Consider the following 16,020-nt stretch of genomic DNA (forward strand, 5'->3'; position numbering starts at 1 on the left):
AACAGGCGTATTGTGTATTATTACTACTATATTTGGAGGTCTAGCATGTACAATTGGAGTCCCAAAAAAGAGACTAGAAAGAAAATGTTGAAGAAATAATGACCATAGATTTTCTAAATTGAGTGAAAAAAATAGTTATGGAGCCAAGAAGCTCAGTGAACCTCAAGTAAAATAAATACAAAGAAACCATACCTGAGAGCATTTACTGGTTGTGATAGTCCAACCAGTAAAGTTCAGTGATGGAAGAGGAAATCTTGAAGGAGCTGTCTTGGGAAACGACACATTACGCACAAGGTAACAATGCTTTGAAGGATGGATGGCTTCTCATTTTTTAAAAAAGTTGTGGCAAGAAGATAATGAAATTGGCATATTTAAAGTACTGAAAGAAAAAGCAAACAAGCAAAAGAACCTGACAGCTCAGACTTCTATGTAGAGCAAAGCTACCCTTCAAATAATGAAGGTAAAATAAAAGACATTTTTAGATAAATTAGTTCATTACTAGCAGATCTGCACTAAAGATCTAAAGAACTAAAGAACAGCAGAAAGGATGTTTTTCAGGCTGAAAGAAAATGATACCAGATGACAACTTGGATTTATAGGAAGGAATAAAGTACACTGATACAGTGTATAAGTAAATACATTAAAAACTATGTATTTCCTCTTTTATTCGTTTCTTTAAAAATATATATATGCCATTTAACTAAAACTTATTGTAACTATACATATATATTTGGTAACCCCCCCTCTAAAAAAAAAGGCAGGGAAAGGGAACAGAGGGAAACAGAAGCAGATAGGACTAATATAAAACAAATAACAAATTTTAGGCCTGCATACAGCTGTATCAGTACATACTATAAATGTAAATGGAGTAACACTCCAATTTAAAAGTAGAAAGCAAGTCCTAACTGTATACTATTTATAAGAGACATCCTTTAAATACAGAGACACATATTTTGAAACTGAAAGGATGAAAAAATATTCAATGCAAATGCTAAGTTAGCAAAATCTGAGGTGGCCATATTAATATTAGATAAAGTAAACTTTAAGATGATGTTTTACCAGAGGTAAAATGGGACATTTTGTTATCAAGAAGATATTACAGTTCATTAAGAAGGTACCACAGTTATAAATGTCTGTGTACCTAATAGCAGTTTTAAACTTTATGAAACAAAACGTGATAAAAATAAAAGAAAATACAGGAAAAAAGTCATAATAGTGGTTGGAGATGTTAACACCCCCCTCTCAGTCATTGGTAGGATAAATAGTTTAAAAGCAGTAAAATTATCTAAAATGAATAAAGGCTGCCCACATCAAATATTGGCTAGAACGTGTGAAAACAAGAGCTTTCGTACATTGCTTGGTGAAAATGTTAGATGTCATAACCAGTTTGGGAAGAGATTTGGCAGATTTTTACAAAGTTAAACATACACCTACCTTTTTACCCAGCAATTCCTTGGTGTTTATCCAAGAGAAATGAAAACATATGTCCAGAAAAGACTTGTTCAGGAGTGTTCATAGGAACTTTATTCATGATATCCCAAAGCTGTGTAAACAACCTAGATGTCCACCAGCAGAGGAACTGATAAATAAATTGTGCTGTTACTAAGGTATAAAAAGAGGCTACTGATATACCTAAAACATGCATCAATTTTGTAGACATTATGTTGAGCAAAAAAAGACCCCAAAGAATACAAACTGTATGATTCCCTTCATGTAAAGTACTACAATAGACAACTTGATTCTAGTGAAGAAAATTAGGAGTTTTTGGTGTATGGAAAGGGGAAATTGATCCGGAAAGGGATATAAAGGAGCTTCCTGGGGAACTAGAAATGTTGTATTTTGATAGGAGTATGTTTTACACAGGTAGATCTTTTTGTCAAAACTCAAACTATACACTTAAGATTTATACATCTCAAGGTATATCAGTTTTACTGCAAAAAAAGTTAAATATTGAACTATTGTTTGTAGGGTTTTTTTTCTTGATGATATTGAGTTGGCAATTCTAAAACTGCTTACTCTATATTCGAGGATTGTGCAAATGAGTAAATATATTGAGGAAGCCAGATTTCTCACTTCTGGGGAAAGAAGTTACAGTGGGGGGTGGGAGAAGACTATATTGTATTATATTGTTGGATTGGCATTGGAGATGTCCATATTAACTCATGCTTTTAAATATACAAATAAGGCAAAATAGATATATTTCTATAAACAGTATGTATGTATACTATAAATGGGTGCATATACAGTATATGCATGTATTTGTATATACAGCATATATACATAGGTGTGTGTACACATGCACATAAAACATAGTTCCTATATCTCTGTACTGAAAGAACCTAGAAGCAATGATGCATCAATAACAGTGAGCACCTCTAGTGCCTGATTTTGGGTTCTAAATACCCTTCGTCTATAAAAGGAACCAGGACTCTCATAGAAAGGACTGAATCTAGGGCTGGGTAAGGGAAAGTACTAAATGAAGCTGGATCTTCTTACTGTGCCAGAAAGTAAAGAAATGGTTCACATAATCACAGGAACATGTCAGAAGGATCCAGAAGCCAACTTGAAAGGGTTCCCACTGTCGGCATCAGGGACAATTTGACTATCGAAATATGAATGATATTAATAGGTAATGCATTGAATAAAATAAGAATTCATTCGTCCCTACTGAAACATACAATGGAATAAATAAATGAATGAATAAATAAATAATGGAAGGATGGAGAAAGCTCCTTACAGTAGCGTTCTAACTAATAAATAGAGAAATGACAATGAAGTTAGAAATCATTAATGGGATTTAAAACTAGTGGGTAGAAAATTTGGTGACGAGCAGGATATTTACATTAGTCTCTAAATGTCTCCCCTCAGATTGCTTATTAATTTTAAAGGGGAAAATAGTAAGCCAGTAATGGAAAAACCTGTCTGACACCACTTTAACCAAGTCGTCAAACCTAACACATTCAATATTGGGACCAGCTGATATTATGTGGCTCCTAATAAGATGAAGTGAGAAAGGCAAATATCACTTCAGTGCAAATCCTGTGGAAAATGCATAATCTGAACCTAATCATGAGGAAACATCAGACAAATCCAAACTGAAATGTCAAGGTCAAGAAACACTAACAAAGGCTGTTCCAGATTAAGGGCTAAAAAGATAATGACAACTAAATAATATATGCTTTTTAAGTTAAATACCCAGGGGAGGAACTACCAAGGACATCATTGGGCCAATTGACAGAATTTATTGGGACTGTGGATCAAACAGTATTCTTGTGTAAGTGTTAAATTTCCTGATTTTATTAACCATTGTGTGTGAGATTGTCCTTGATCTTAGAAAATGATTAATGAAAGGGTAAGGGGGCAGAGTGACTTCCAACTTACTCTTAATTGGTACAGAAAAAAATGCAGTAAACATTTTGCATATTAATATGTGCATAGGAAGTCCATGCATATATGAGTAGATTGATAATACAAAATGTAAGCAATTGGGTGATCTGAGTGAAAGATATCGTGTACTAGTTTTAAAACTTTTCTCCAAGCTTGATGAAATTATATAAAGTTCCTTCACAAAACTATATATATATATTTTTTTTTTTTCTCCCCCAGAAGATAGCATTGGCTTCTTTTCTTGCCCTGGTGGATTAGGTTTTAAATAGTTAATGTTCATACCTTCTTTGGATATCTTTCAGCTAATTGGAGTGTACCTTTCAAATATTATAAAAATAGAGTAAATTTAAGTATTTGTGTATTATAGTTAAGATTTTTTGGTACAGTTTTACTCTCATTTTTAAAATTTGTTTTATAAAATTCTAGTTGCTTTGAAAAATATAAAGGTATAAAAATTTTGAATAAGTCTCCAGGAAATACATATTATTTGTGATAACACTTTAATATTTGAATCATGATAGTAAGTTTGTTGAATATGTATTTTTAGTGTTTCTCATTGTGCTGTGTCCAGTGTTCCTGGGAGTTATATAGAGCCCTTGTTTGTGTAATATACTTGGGAGAATTGAGGGCCTAAGAGTATAAATGTGTTATCTGTGATGTTACCACCAGCTTAGAGATTCTTATTTTCTTTTGTGTCACTAACTACTTTGAAATGTTATGAAAGCTGTGGCTTCTCTCCCATGCATATGTGTATTGCTTTTTTTTCATATAATGCAGGGGGTTTCACGGACACCCTTCACCCTATCCACTGACCCCTCCCTGCAAGCTTAAGTGAAACTGTGTACTGAAGTTTAATGTTCACATTTATTCGTTAGCAAGAAGTGTTTCACTCCAGTTCAGTATTTTTCTTAGTGCCGTTCTAGGACAGCCAGCTTCAGAATCGTTTGTGGTACTTGATTTAAAAAAAAAAAATGGATTCCAGAATCTACTGTCCATTCATTCATTCACCAAATATTTGTTAATGTCTACTACATGCCAAACACTGTTTTAGGCAGTAGTAATACAGCAGTGGATTAAATCCCTGCCCTCGTGGTTATCACATTCCTCTGGTGAAGACAGACAATAAGCAAATAAACACATAAAATGTATAGTATGTCATATGGTAAGTATTGTGGTAGGGATCCCATGGTAGGGATAGGAAGGTCAATTTAAATAAGGTATTTGGGGAATGTCTCACTAAGAAGGCAACATTTTAGCAAAGCCCTGAAGAAATAACGGAGTGAATCATTCAGATGTTCCAGGAAGAGACAAGAGAAAGTGCAAAGATTTGTGAACAGCACAGGTACCTGTTAAAGTTCAAGATACAGCAAGGAATACAACGTGGCTGAATCTAGAGTGAGGAAAGTGTTGGCAGGTGACCGTGGGGAAGGGGAGTTCAAATAGAGTTGACAGGATTTGACTGCTATCTTTAAAGTGTTATTACTTGCATTATAATGGACAACGGTGGAAATAGGGGAACCGTTAGTATATTATTAATAATCAAAGTGAGGGCAGTGGTGACTCAGACCAGAAATTGCAATAGAAGACATGGTGAGAAACTGGATACATTTTGAATGTAGAACTGACAGAATTTAAGATTCATTGGTAGAATATGAGAGAAATAGAGGGCTCAAAAATGACTTCAAAGGTTGGGGCTTGAACAACTACAAGACATTTACTGACGTGGAGGAACGAATTGAGTAGCGGGAAGATCTGAAATCGGTTGTGAACTTTGGATGTTTTGAGCTATCAGATGTACAAGTGAAATGCTGAGTTGAATGTATACATCTTGAAGTTCAGAAGAGAGGTCTGAGCAGAGAATATGAATTTGGGAGTTGACCGCACAGTATTTAAAGCCATTAGACTGGAAGAGGTCGTCAAGGTAAAGTGTTGAAAACAAGAAAAGAAGTCTAAGAACTGAAGTCTGTGGCACTCCGCACCCTGGAGATGAGAAAGAATCACTATGAAGGTCTGAAAAGGAACACCCAGTGAGGCAAAACCAGAAGACCAGGAAAGCAAGTGAAAAGGGGGTTGCGAGGAGGAGGGAGTACTCAACTTTCCACGTTAATGGGGACAAGTAAGATGACATCTAAACTTTGGATTTAGCAAGAGAAGTAATCCTTAACCTTGACAAAAGCAGTTGCAGTGCATGCTAGGGATAAAAACTTGACTAGGATGGGTTCAAGAGGAAGAATTGGAGACAGCTAATATAAAGCATTTTCTAACACACCATTCATTGTAAAGCAATTATACTCCAATAAAGATGTTATAAAAAATAAAGCATTCTCTTTCAAGGTGGCTAATGGAAAATGCTAATGGAAAATGATTTATATCAGGTTTTCTATAATTTGGGCCAGGAATTTTTTTTTTTCATGTGGACCATTTTTTTAAAGTCTTTATTGAATTTGTTACAATATTGCTTCTGTTTTATGTTTTGGTTTTTTGGCCGTGAGGCATGTGGGATCTTAGCTTCCCAACCAGGGATCAAACCCACACCCCTTGCATTGGAAGGGGAAGTCTTAACCACTGGATTACCAGGGAAGTCCCAGGAATTTATTTTTTTATTACACCCTAATATGATTCTTACATGCACCAGGTTTGAGAACCCCTGTTTTAATGTATGATTGGTGTTTGCTGGCCAGTCATTCTTCAGTGTAGCAAGTGCAAATGATTTAAAAATTAAATGAAAATTCTTATTTAACTGCTGACTCAGTGGCTAAAATTTGCAGTTGTCAGTGACTCTCATCAATCCAGTTACAAAACAGGAACATAGAGGCCAGGGACAAAAGTAAAAGTTCTTTTTGTAATTCCTGTTTCCCAGAAAGGATGTCTAATCAGCCAAAATAAGTTGAAAAATTTCAAAAATATTGACATCTTGAAATTCTCCTCTTCAAATATTGTTTAATATTTAGCATCCTTTATTTTAAAGAAAACAATGAAAAGGTGAATTAGTTTTGAGTTACAACTGCCAAAATCTGCTCAGAATTTAAGCACCAGTTTCTAGCGATGTCTTGGAAATAGTGTGGAATAAAAATCAAACTGTTGTGTTGATTTATCTGCTTTGGGGAAATTTTTTTAAATGTTATTTATTAAAATGAACCCATTTCAGGTTAGAGTAATGTTTTTTAAACTTCACATACTAATGAAGGAACCCAACGTGGTTTAAATGTCTCTACACTGTTTATACTATGAAATTAGGAATGAAGGAACCTTCTAAAGTCATTACAATACGACTTACCCAATTAAGGCTTTAGGCGATGTTAAATTATTTCAGACCAAAGAAAGTCTGTCTCATTTTTAAAAGACTCCAAAAGAAAGTAACTTAAACTTTCCTAAGCAATTTATTCATTTACTTTCAAAATGATTCTCTTTATATTTAAAGTAACATTTAAAAGCCCGTTTTCTGGTTCTGAAGAACCTAGGGGCAGGACAGGAATAAAGACACAGATGTAGAGAATGGACTTGAGGACACGGCGAGGGGGAAGGGTAAGCTGGGACGAAGTGAGAGAGTGGCATGGACATATATACACTACCAAATATAAAATAGATAGCTAGTGGGAAGCAGCCACATAGCACACGGAGATCAGCTCATTGCTTTGCGACCGCCTAGAGGGGTGGGATAGGGAGGGTGGGAGGGAGACGCAAGAGGGAGGGGATATGGAGATATATGTATACGTATATCTGATTCCCTTTGTTGTACAGCAGAAACTAACACACCATTGTAAAGCAATTATGCTCCAATAAAGGTGTTAAAAAAATAATAAAAAAAGCACACTTTCCCTTATTGTATATATTCCTATCTAAATTACAAATTGCAGTTTGCTAATTGTAGCTTACCAGAACAGCCCTAAATTGAATGGCTGGGTTGACTACTAGTGTGACATGGGATAAGTCATTTTACTTTAGTAATGCCACTTCCTCATCTCTATAATGTTGGCATTATAGAATCCTAAGAGAAAAAGATGAAGAAAATATTATGGACTTCAGATAATACAGGTGTCACATTTAGTGATGGAAGTTATTGCCTGGCTTTCACATTGGACTCCAAAGCTCATGCCTAATTTGTTCATCCCATTACCTCTAGCGCTTAGCATGGTGCCTGACTTGAGTAAATGATAAATAGCTGTTGACTTGCTGGGAGTCAGGGTAGCTCATTACGGGAATAAACATTTGAACTGAACTTAAGAGAAGAGGAGACTTTTGGCAGAAGAGGAAGCCGTATGAGACAGGGAGAATAGCATGAGAAAGACTGCAGGTGAGGCAGAATCCCAGCTGGTTTGAGGGAAATGGTAGGAAATGAGACTGAAGCCATGTCCACAATGTAGAAGGCCTTGAATGCCAGGTTAATCTGTATTTACATTGAGTCAGTCTTTTAATGTCTCAGAGCCTTAGTGTGAGTAAAACATGACCTGCCTAAATTTCAAGGTTGTGGTAAGGACCAGGTAAGGGGAAGTGGAGCAAAATATAATTGTACCTGGAAGAAAATGAAAATCAACGTATGGAACTTTTTAAAAAATGGAATATATGAGAGGATTGTTTTATAAGAGAAGAGAAGTTAAATATACAAATTCAGTAATTTGAAGGGTTACTTTTCTTTAGGTTTCTGTATGTTGTACTACTTATCTATAGTAGTATGTAGAGAATCTCACATTACAGAATACTCAACTAAGTATCTGGACTGTATGCAGTACTTGTAGTTATTGATGACTTAGTGGATCTTTACAAAAGGCAAATTACAGTTGTTTTCAACATAATTAAGTCATGTGTTCTCTCCAACTTTAATGTGCATACAGATCACCTGGGGGACCTTGATGCAGTGCAGATTGTGGTTCAGGAAGTCTGGGGTAGGCTAGAAGAGTCTGCATTTCTAACAAGCTCCCAGGTGTTAGCAGTGCCACTGGTCCATGATTATAATAAAGGTCAAATGAAAATATAAACTGAAAATCAGTAGTCCATCCGAAATTCTAACAGATTTTACTCTTGTATTTTTAAAGCAAATTTTTGTCTTATTTTATAGCATGTAGCATAAATTTTAAGCCAGGAAAGAAGAAGAGGCAACTAGCAGGTTCTTCACTGATTTTGCATTTCTCTTTACAGCAACCCAGTGATGTATTATTTTCCCCTTTTTAGAACCGAGGTAACTGAGATTTAGAGTTGGTAAATAAAATGTTAGAAGGTCAAGTTTGCGTAGCTGTCGGTCTAATGTTCATGTGTTTGCTGTAACCACTATAGCATCTTAGTTCTTTGTTTGTTTTCATATATTTGTACAGATTAATTTTTCCCTCTTTAGTGAAAATCGTTTAGTATGTTGTTATTTTACGTTTAATTTTAAATTCAATTTAGCCTATTTCTGTCCTGTGCATAAAAGTTGCCAGTTTTGCTGAAAGGACACTCCTGTAATTCCATTATAGACCTTTTCTGAAACACAAAACCACAAAAGAGAACTAGTTATGTGTCTTGAGGAAGATGGCTTTTCATGAAGTCTGTCAAGCCCTAGGCAGTTGGTAGAATCCCATGATAAAGTGGGGAGATTGCCAGAATATATCAGAGCTGTACCATGCAAAAATAGGTTTTATCACAGAAGTATGATTGTCATCATAATGTATATTTTTATTTGACTTTTTTACTGCAGTCTAACATTGACATAAAAATATTTCTTTTAGAATGTGAAACACAGAAAGTATGCAAGGTGGAAGGCAACATATATTCACAATTGTTTAAAGAATGGAGAGACTCCTCAAGCAGGGCCTGTTGGGATTGAAGAAGATAATGGTATGTATTTATCTAAGTAAAATGATTTAGTAGAATCATAATTGCTCAGTATATTATTATTCAGAGTTTTTAGAAGGAGTGATACAATTTTGTTTCCTTCATCAGGTCCGAAATCAGGTGTAAAATTATAAACTTAGGGACAAGTGAAAAATTAAGGCCAAACTGTTCTAATATCTGACTGTGTCAACTGCTCTAATATCTGTCTCCGGCCTCTAATCAGATTTCTTTCCTACGTGGGACAGGCAGTCCTTTTTTAATCTATAAAATGTTTCCAAACCACAAAGAACACTGAATTTATTTTGTATATACCTGAGGTGGGTTTTTTGGGGGGAGAGGGGCAGGTAATACTTTCACATGGTTAAAAATTTATACAGTATATAAGAAATATGAAGTGAAATTCTCCTTTCCACCATACCCTTTATCTTCCCAGATTCTACTGAAACCCAAATAAGTAAATAATGTTTTTAGTGTTTTGTGTATTTTTACAGAGATTATTTTTTATAAATTACTAGTAAATAGGAATATATACCCTCACTTTTTTCACACAATTGGTAATACACACACTGTTCTACATCTGGTTGGTTGGTTTATTTATTCATTCATTTGGAGGACTATTTAGAATTTTATAATGCCACTCAGTAAAAAAGCAACACTACAGTTCTACCTATAAATACTATGTGTAAACTATTTTTGCAGCTCTTCTCCTAGAGGAGCAAGCTTTTATGCATCATTTCAAGTGAATTTTTTGCTATCTATTCCTGAAGGACACTTCATGATATATCCTTGTTTAATCTTGAGGTAGCCTTTTTCACATAGAATGCTTCTTGCAGTCATATAATAAATGCCTTGCATTCATATAATGCCTTAAAGCTTGCAGATCATTTTCATGTATCTCATACCCTCAAAAATCTCCAAGAGATAGTTGGTGTTATTTCTGTTTTACAGAAGAGGAAATTGAGGTTCTGGGTTTTGGCCTGCCTAATGTCATGGAACCACAGAGAAGGAGAACCAGAAGTTGAATTATTACTCAAAGTCCTTTGTTCTTTTTACTAACACTATAGCATGAATACTGTAATATTAAGTTGTTATTAAGTGTTTAAAGTTAACTATTCTAAGACATGGTTAAGTTTTGGAGTTATTTACAGCATGGCGGTGAAATGGGATTTTTTTCAAGTGTATTGCTACAACCTTATTTCTCACTTTTTCATTTAATATTTCGGAATGTTTTACATACTTCCTTCGCTGCTTTAATACTGACCACAGTCAGGCATGTTTTATGTTAGTTCTACTGTTTACAAAACCATTAGTCACTTCCAGTTTTCCAGAAGAAAAGATCCAAGATCCTTAGCCTACCAAGCAAGACTCACCACGATCTGGCACTGACCAGTTTTATTTCCTACTCCTGTCTCCTGTTGTCTTTGTCCACTAGGGCTGCCAGAGCAAAATACCATAGACGGGGTGGCTTAAACAAAAGGCATTTATTTTCTCACAGTTCTGGAGGCTGGAAAATCCAAGATCAAGGTCCAGCAGAGTTTGGTTTCTGGTGAAAATCTACTTCCTGGCTTTCAGAGGACCACCTTCCTTCTGTTCTCATATGGTGGAGTGTCAAGGAGAGGGGGCAAAGGAGGGGGAGAGGCGCAGATCATTCCTGTTGGATTAGGGCTCCTCCCTTATGACCTCACTTAACCTGTAGTTACCTCTAAAAACTCTGTCTCCATATACCGTCACATTGGGGGTTACGGCTTCATCATACGAATTTTGGGGGGACAGTTCAGTCCATAACACCTATATAAACCCTTTATTATATCCATAGAAGTTAACGGCAAGAAAGTACCTTTGTCTCTTTCTTTAATTAAAACCATTTCTCCCTCCTAAAATGTTCATCTTTCTTTACCTGTCTGAATCCTGCCTTTCTGTAAAAGCCTTCATGTGAATTTCTGCAGAGCTATTTTATGTATGTATTTATAGTTTCTTATAAAATATATATTTAATAAAGTGAGTATTTTTATAATTTATGAGAATGTTTATAATTTATAGAGCACATGCTAGGTGTTAGGCACTGTGATAGACGTTTTACATATATTATCTAATTTAGTCCCCATATAATTCTGTTGGTAGCTGGGCATCCCTATTTAAGCTCTAATGACTAGTTAACGGAACCTAGGATTTGAACCCAAATCTTTATCATTCTAACGTCTATGCTCTTATTCTACATTTAAGTGGATGTATTTTTTCCTCAACCAGATAACAAGACTTAACACGTATATATTTTCCCCATTGAGCCTTCCAGGAAAATGTCCCAATCAACCAATCAACTTAACATAATCTAGTCTTCCCTTGAGAACATAGTACCAACATGATGAGAAACACTTCTGTGCTTTAGCCATGGTATAGAGCCCCAAATTTGTAATGACCTCCCATTTCCTAGGGCATACCCTTGTGCTTGCATTTTTTAAATCTTATACATTTTTTTCATTCATTTTTTAAGAAACTTTTTTTTTCTTTTTTAAAGTCATTTTGTCGGCGTTACCTGGGTACTAGGGTTGGATAAGACATGGTCCTGTACTGTAAGAGCTTACATTCTCATGGGGAGCTATAGGTTAATAAGTAGTTATAGTACATGTTGGTAAGAAGTGGTGCCTGAGCTGAGTCTTAAAAGATAAATTGAACTAATTAAGTCAGGTAAAGAAAAAAGGGAAGGATGCTACAACTGAAGAGAATAGCATCTTCAAAGGCAGGGAGACGGATTGAGAACTGGCCAACTGTAAGAACTGAAAGAAAGGGAAAAAAAAGAAGAAAAATGTTTTTGAAAGTGAATTGGAGAAAGATAATTCTGCAGGTTGTAATGTGAATCCAGGAGCAGTAATCCAAATTATAAATAATGAAAATCTGGGTAAGTTATTGGCCAGGGGGGAATAAAGAGAAGGAAGTATAGTTAAGGAAGTGTAATCAATAGGATCAAGGAACAGTTTAATATGAGACAAGAGGGAGAAAACAGAAAATGATTCCTGTTTTGGGCTTTTGTGCTCAGAGGCATGGTGATTCCATTCAAAGAAATGGCTAAATACAAGATGAGCAGGTTGGTGGGAAAAGTCAAGGGAAGGCATTGAGATGCTAATGTGATTACTACTTGAAGAAGTTCAATAGCGATTAGATATTCTACCCAAGATTTCAGAAGAAAGGTCAAGGCTGAAAGTAGAATTTTGGAGTTGTCAGTTTGAAAGGAAGAAGTGAAGCCAAAGTAAAATGCTGGATCACCCAGGGGGAATGGGTTGCTTAAGAATTAAAACCAAAGGTGGAACCAACCTTTTTTCACCTTTAGTAATCATATTAAATTGGAGTCTGAAGCAGAGACACTTTCGTTATTACATATAAGGTACATACACATATGTGTAGTAAATGTAAAAATACATGTAATATTCCTAATTACTCTCAAACATTTGATTTGAAAGATACTTCACTGCTTATATATGCTTATGTATGAAAATACACCATGAAAAAAATCTTTGTTTTTTTAAACATATCATTTTACTTTTCAGTAGTATTTCTGAGGTATCATTCTAGATACACTGAAATACCTATAAATGATCAATTTTGTTTTTCAGGCACTCTTTCAGCATCAGTAACTTTCTCTAATCTTAAACTTTTTAACCTTTTTCTCTTGAAAGTGTTGATTATTATCTTGATCTCTTTTGTTCTGAAATGGTTGTTTTAAGCCCTCTATAATACTATAAATTATTAAATCTATGTAATTTTTATTTTGCTTTCCCAAAATTGGCTTAAATTGAGCTTGTAATTTTTATTCATTATTTGCATTCAGTTTTTATAGAGCTTCTGGATAGTAAAAATTGTTAGCTATAGAATACTAATAATCCTTTTAGATATAAAGGAGAATATTTTCATTGTATACTTTTCAACCTGTTAATTTAAAAAATACCCTGGTGTCATTAGGTGTTAATGTCATAACATCTAACAGTGTCTGCTCAGAAATGGCTTACGGCTCTAAAAGAGGATGTTATTAAATCTGAATATGTATGCAAAAACTCTTCTTTAAAACTGGTTTTTCTTTTTCTCAGTGTAGCATTATATTCTCTTGTGTTTTTAAATTTTATAAGATATTCTAGGTGTAAAAGGTATTATGTTTAATAAAAGTCTAATTTTCTGTCATTCTGGAATTGAATTCTAGTAAAGCTAGTAAAAAATAATAGATACTATACCTTAGTTAATTTAGAGTAAGAGAAAAAGAAGTATACTTAATTTTTGAAAACAGTACTATGTCACCATATTGTCAGAAAATACTTAAGGAAGCCATATGATTGGTACAAAAAAGTGTTCTAGAAAAAATTTAGGCTCAACTGAAGGAGTATCTGTTAACATTCAAACTCTAAGTTTCCATATCCACTTGGATATGGAACAACAAAGTGGCTCTCTTATTACTCCTTTCTACATAGACAGCTCAATGTGAAATTTTATTCCTTTGTTTTTGTTGATTAATTTGTTGAACAACACACAGGTAATCATTTAATAGCTAGTAAACAATAAATATTGAGTAAAAGGCAGCTGTCAGAAAGTAGAGTTCTTATGGAGAGCATAAATGTGACATGTTTTGCCAAAAATGTCCTCCATTTTTCATAAATTTAAAGAAAATTTATTTTTAAGAAAAATATAATATATGCAAAGATTTTACAGAGTTGGAAAGTATTAATTTAAAGAAATGTTGATCATACTGCCAGGCACAACTAAGTGTTTCAAGAAAAGGAAAAAAATTTAAACAATTATTTTAAGAGAAGCTGCTTATCAATTGCATTAAATAGAATTACATTCAAATGTCTGTCATGTCCGTATAGCAAAATAAGAATATTTGGCATTTCTATTTCAAAATACAGATCTTCCTCAACTTACAATGGGGTTATATCCTAATAACCCATCATAAACTGGAAATATAATTTGAAAATACATTTAATACACCTACCCTACTGAACATCATAGCTTAGCCCAGCCTACCTTAAAAGTGCTCAGAACACTTACAGTAGCCCACAGTTGGGCAGAGTCATCTAACACAAAGCCTATTTTATAATAAAGTGTTGAATATCTCATGTAATTTACTGAATAGTGTACTGAAAGTGAAAAATAAAATGGTTGTAAGTGTATCGGTTTTTTACCCTTGTGGTTGCGTGGCTGACTGGGAGCTGTGGCTGCAGCTGCCCAGCATCACAGAGAGTACTATACTGCATATCGCTAGCCTGGGAAAAGATCAAAATTCAAAGTATGGTTTCTACTGAGTCCCTATCACTTTTGCACCATTGTACAAAAACCCCATGAATCAGGGACTGTGTGGACCTCATTTAACATTGCATGTATATTATATAATAGATGTTGAGGAAAATGAAGATGCTGGAACAGCCTCTCTGCCCAGTCAGCCACCTCAGCCGTCATCTTCAGCGTATGACCCAAGCAACATGCCATCAAGCAGCTATACTGGAATACAGATTCCTCCCGGTGCCCACGCTCCAGCTAATACCCCAGCAGAAGTGCCTCATAGCACAGGTAGGAAATTGAAGCTTAACGAATTTGAACTCTCCTTTCATAAATAACAACTGTGCTTCTCATATTTGTGCCTCATAATGATGGTCCTAAAGCATGATAAGATCTTTAAGTTCCACTTGAACCCACCAAAAAGTTACATCCTTTTCGTTGAAGTTTTAATATTAGTTGTATTTTAATTTTTTAAGAAATGACAAAATATATTTATGTGCAATTGATTACTATTGACCTTATGTTTTATTAATAAGTAAAGTTCCTGTGCTTTTCGTGTGTGTGGCTGTTTTCTTTTTCTTCCCCTCCCTTTCTTTCCCCTTCACTGTTCAAGAATAGCACTGAGGTGAGTGGGGCTTATTATAGGATGTGTCTGTCAGGTTCCCACTGTGATCGCAAGATTCATTTTTCTTGACTTATTCCCTTAGGACTCTGCCTCCTCCCTCAACATGGGTATTACTGATGAAGGAGCAAGCTTTGAGCACAGAATCTCAATAGCCGTGGATTCACAGACAAGTGAAAGGAGGGGGGGGTTGGGGTTTGGTGGTTTGGTTTTTTAATATTACAAACGTGCCTAAAAATAAACCACAGAAGTGATGCCTGCTATCTTTGAATAAATTAGTACTATATGTCTGTGTTTTCATAGAAAAAAGATCTGACAAAACTAGTCTCCAGGAATAAGTCAATGTCATAATATAAACTTTTGAAAGTTGCAGATACCCTTATTTACTTGTATTGTTGACAGAGTATAACCCTTACTTCCAAATAGAGGGGCATTTAAAACCATAGTTTAAATAAATCTTATATTTAATTAATTTTTTTTCCAAAAATTGTTTTTAAACTTTTATCTCAGCATAAGGGTAATCTATGGTAGTAACCTATATATTTCAAAATATTTAATTAATAGAATAAAAGTTGCCTTTGCGCCTTGATTTCTACTATTGCGGTTATTCACCATTACTTCATTGACTTTCAAATTTTCAGCCTCAGTTTACCCAAACCATTTAGGTTATTTTGCATGAGTTGAACAACATTTAAGAGTTTTCTGTTTTGACCCTTGTAGCAGCAATTACGATTAGTTTCTTTCCTCCTGTTTTACAGCTTTCAACTTCATATCATCTACAAATAATGCAAACATTTTTGTAAGCATATTGATGAACATGATAATTTTAACACTGATCTCTTTAGTATCATCATTCTGTATATTTTACCCTGCCTGACTTTTCATTGCTTTAAGGTCTATGTGATAGAATTAATAGACCAATTTCCATTAGTTTTGTAAGTAAA

The 16,020-nt window shown here is 34.7% G+C and overlaps 1 protein-coding gene across 2 annotated transcripts in view; it reads left to right on the forward strand.

Moving 5' to 3' along the window:
* Positions 1 to 16,020, forward strand: part of VTA1 (vesicle trafficking 1) — a 65,389-nt gene that overhangs the window by 30,594 nt on the left and 18,775 nt on the right. For both annotated transcript variants that reach the window (XM_082669427.1, XM_082669426.1), the window contains exons 5-6: positions 9,090 to 9,198; positions 14,572 to 14,745. In XM_082669427.1, the coding sequence (XP_082525553.1) occupies positions 9,090 to 9,198; positions 14,572 to 14,745 (283 nt within the window). The remainder of the gene's footprint in view (positions 1 to 9,089; positions 9,199 to 14,571; positions 14,746 to 16,020) is intronic.

The sequence above is a fragment of the Grampus griseus genome (genome assembly GCF_964374135.1).
Source record: "Grampus griseus genome assembly, chromosome: 13".
Taxonomy (NCBI): Eukaryota; Metazoa; Chordata; class Mammalia; order Artiodactyla; family Delphinidae; genus Grampus; species Grampus griseus.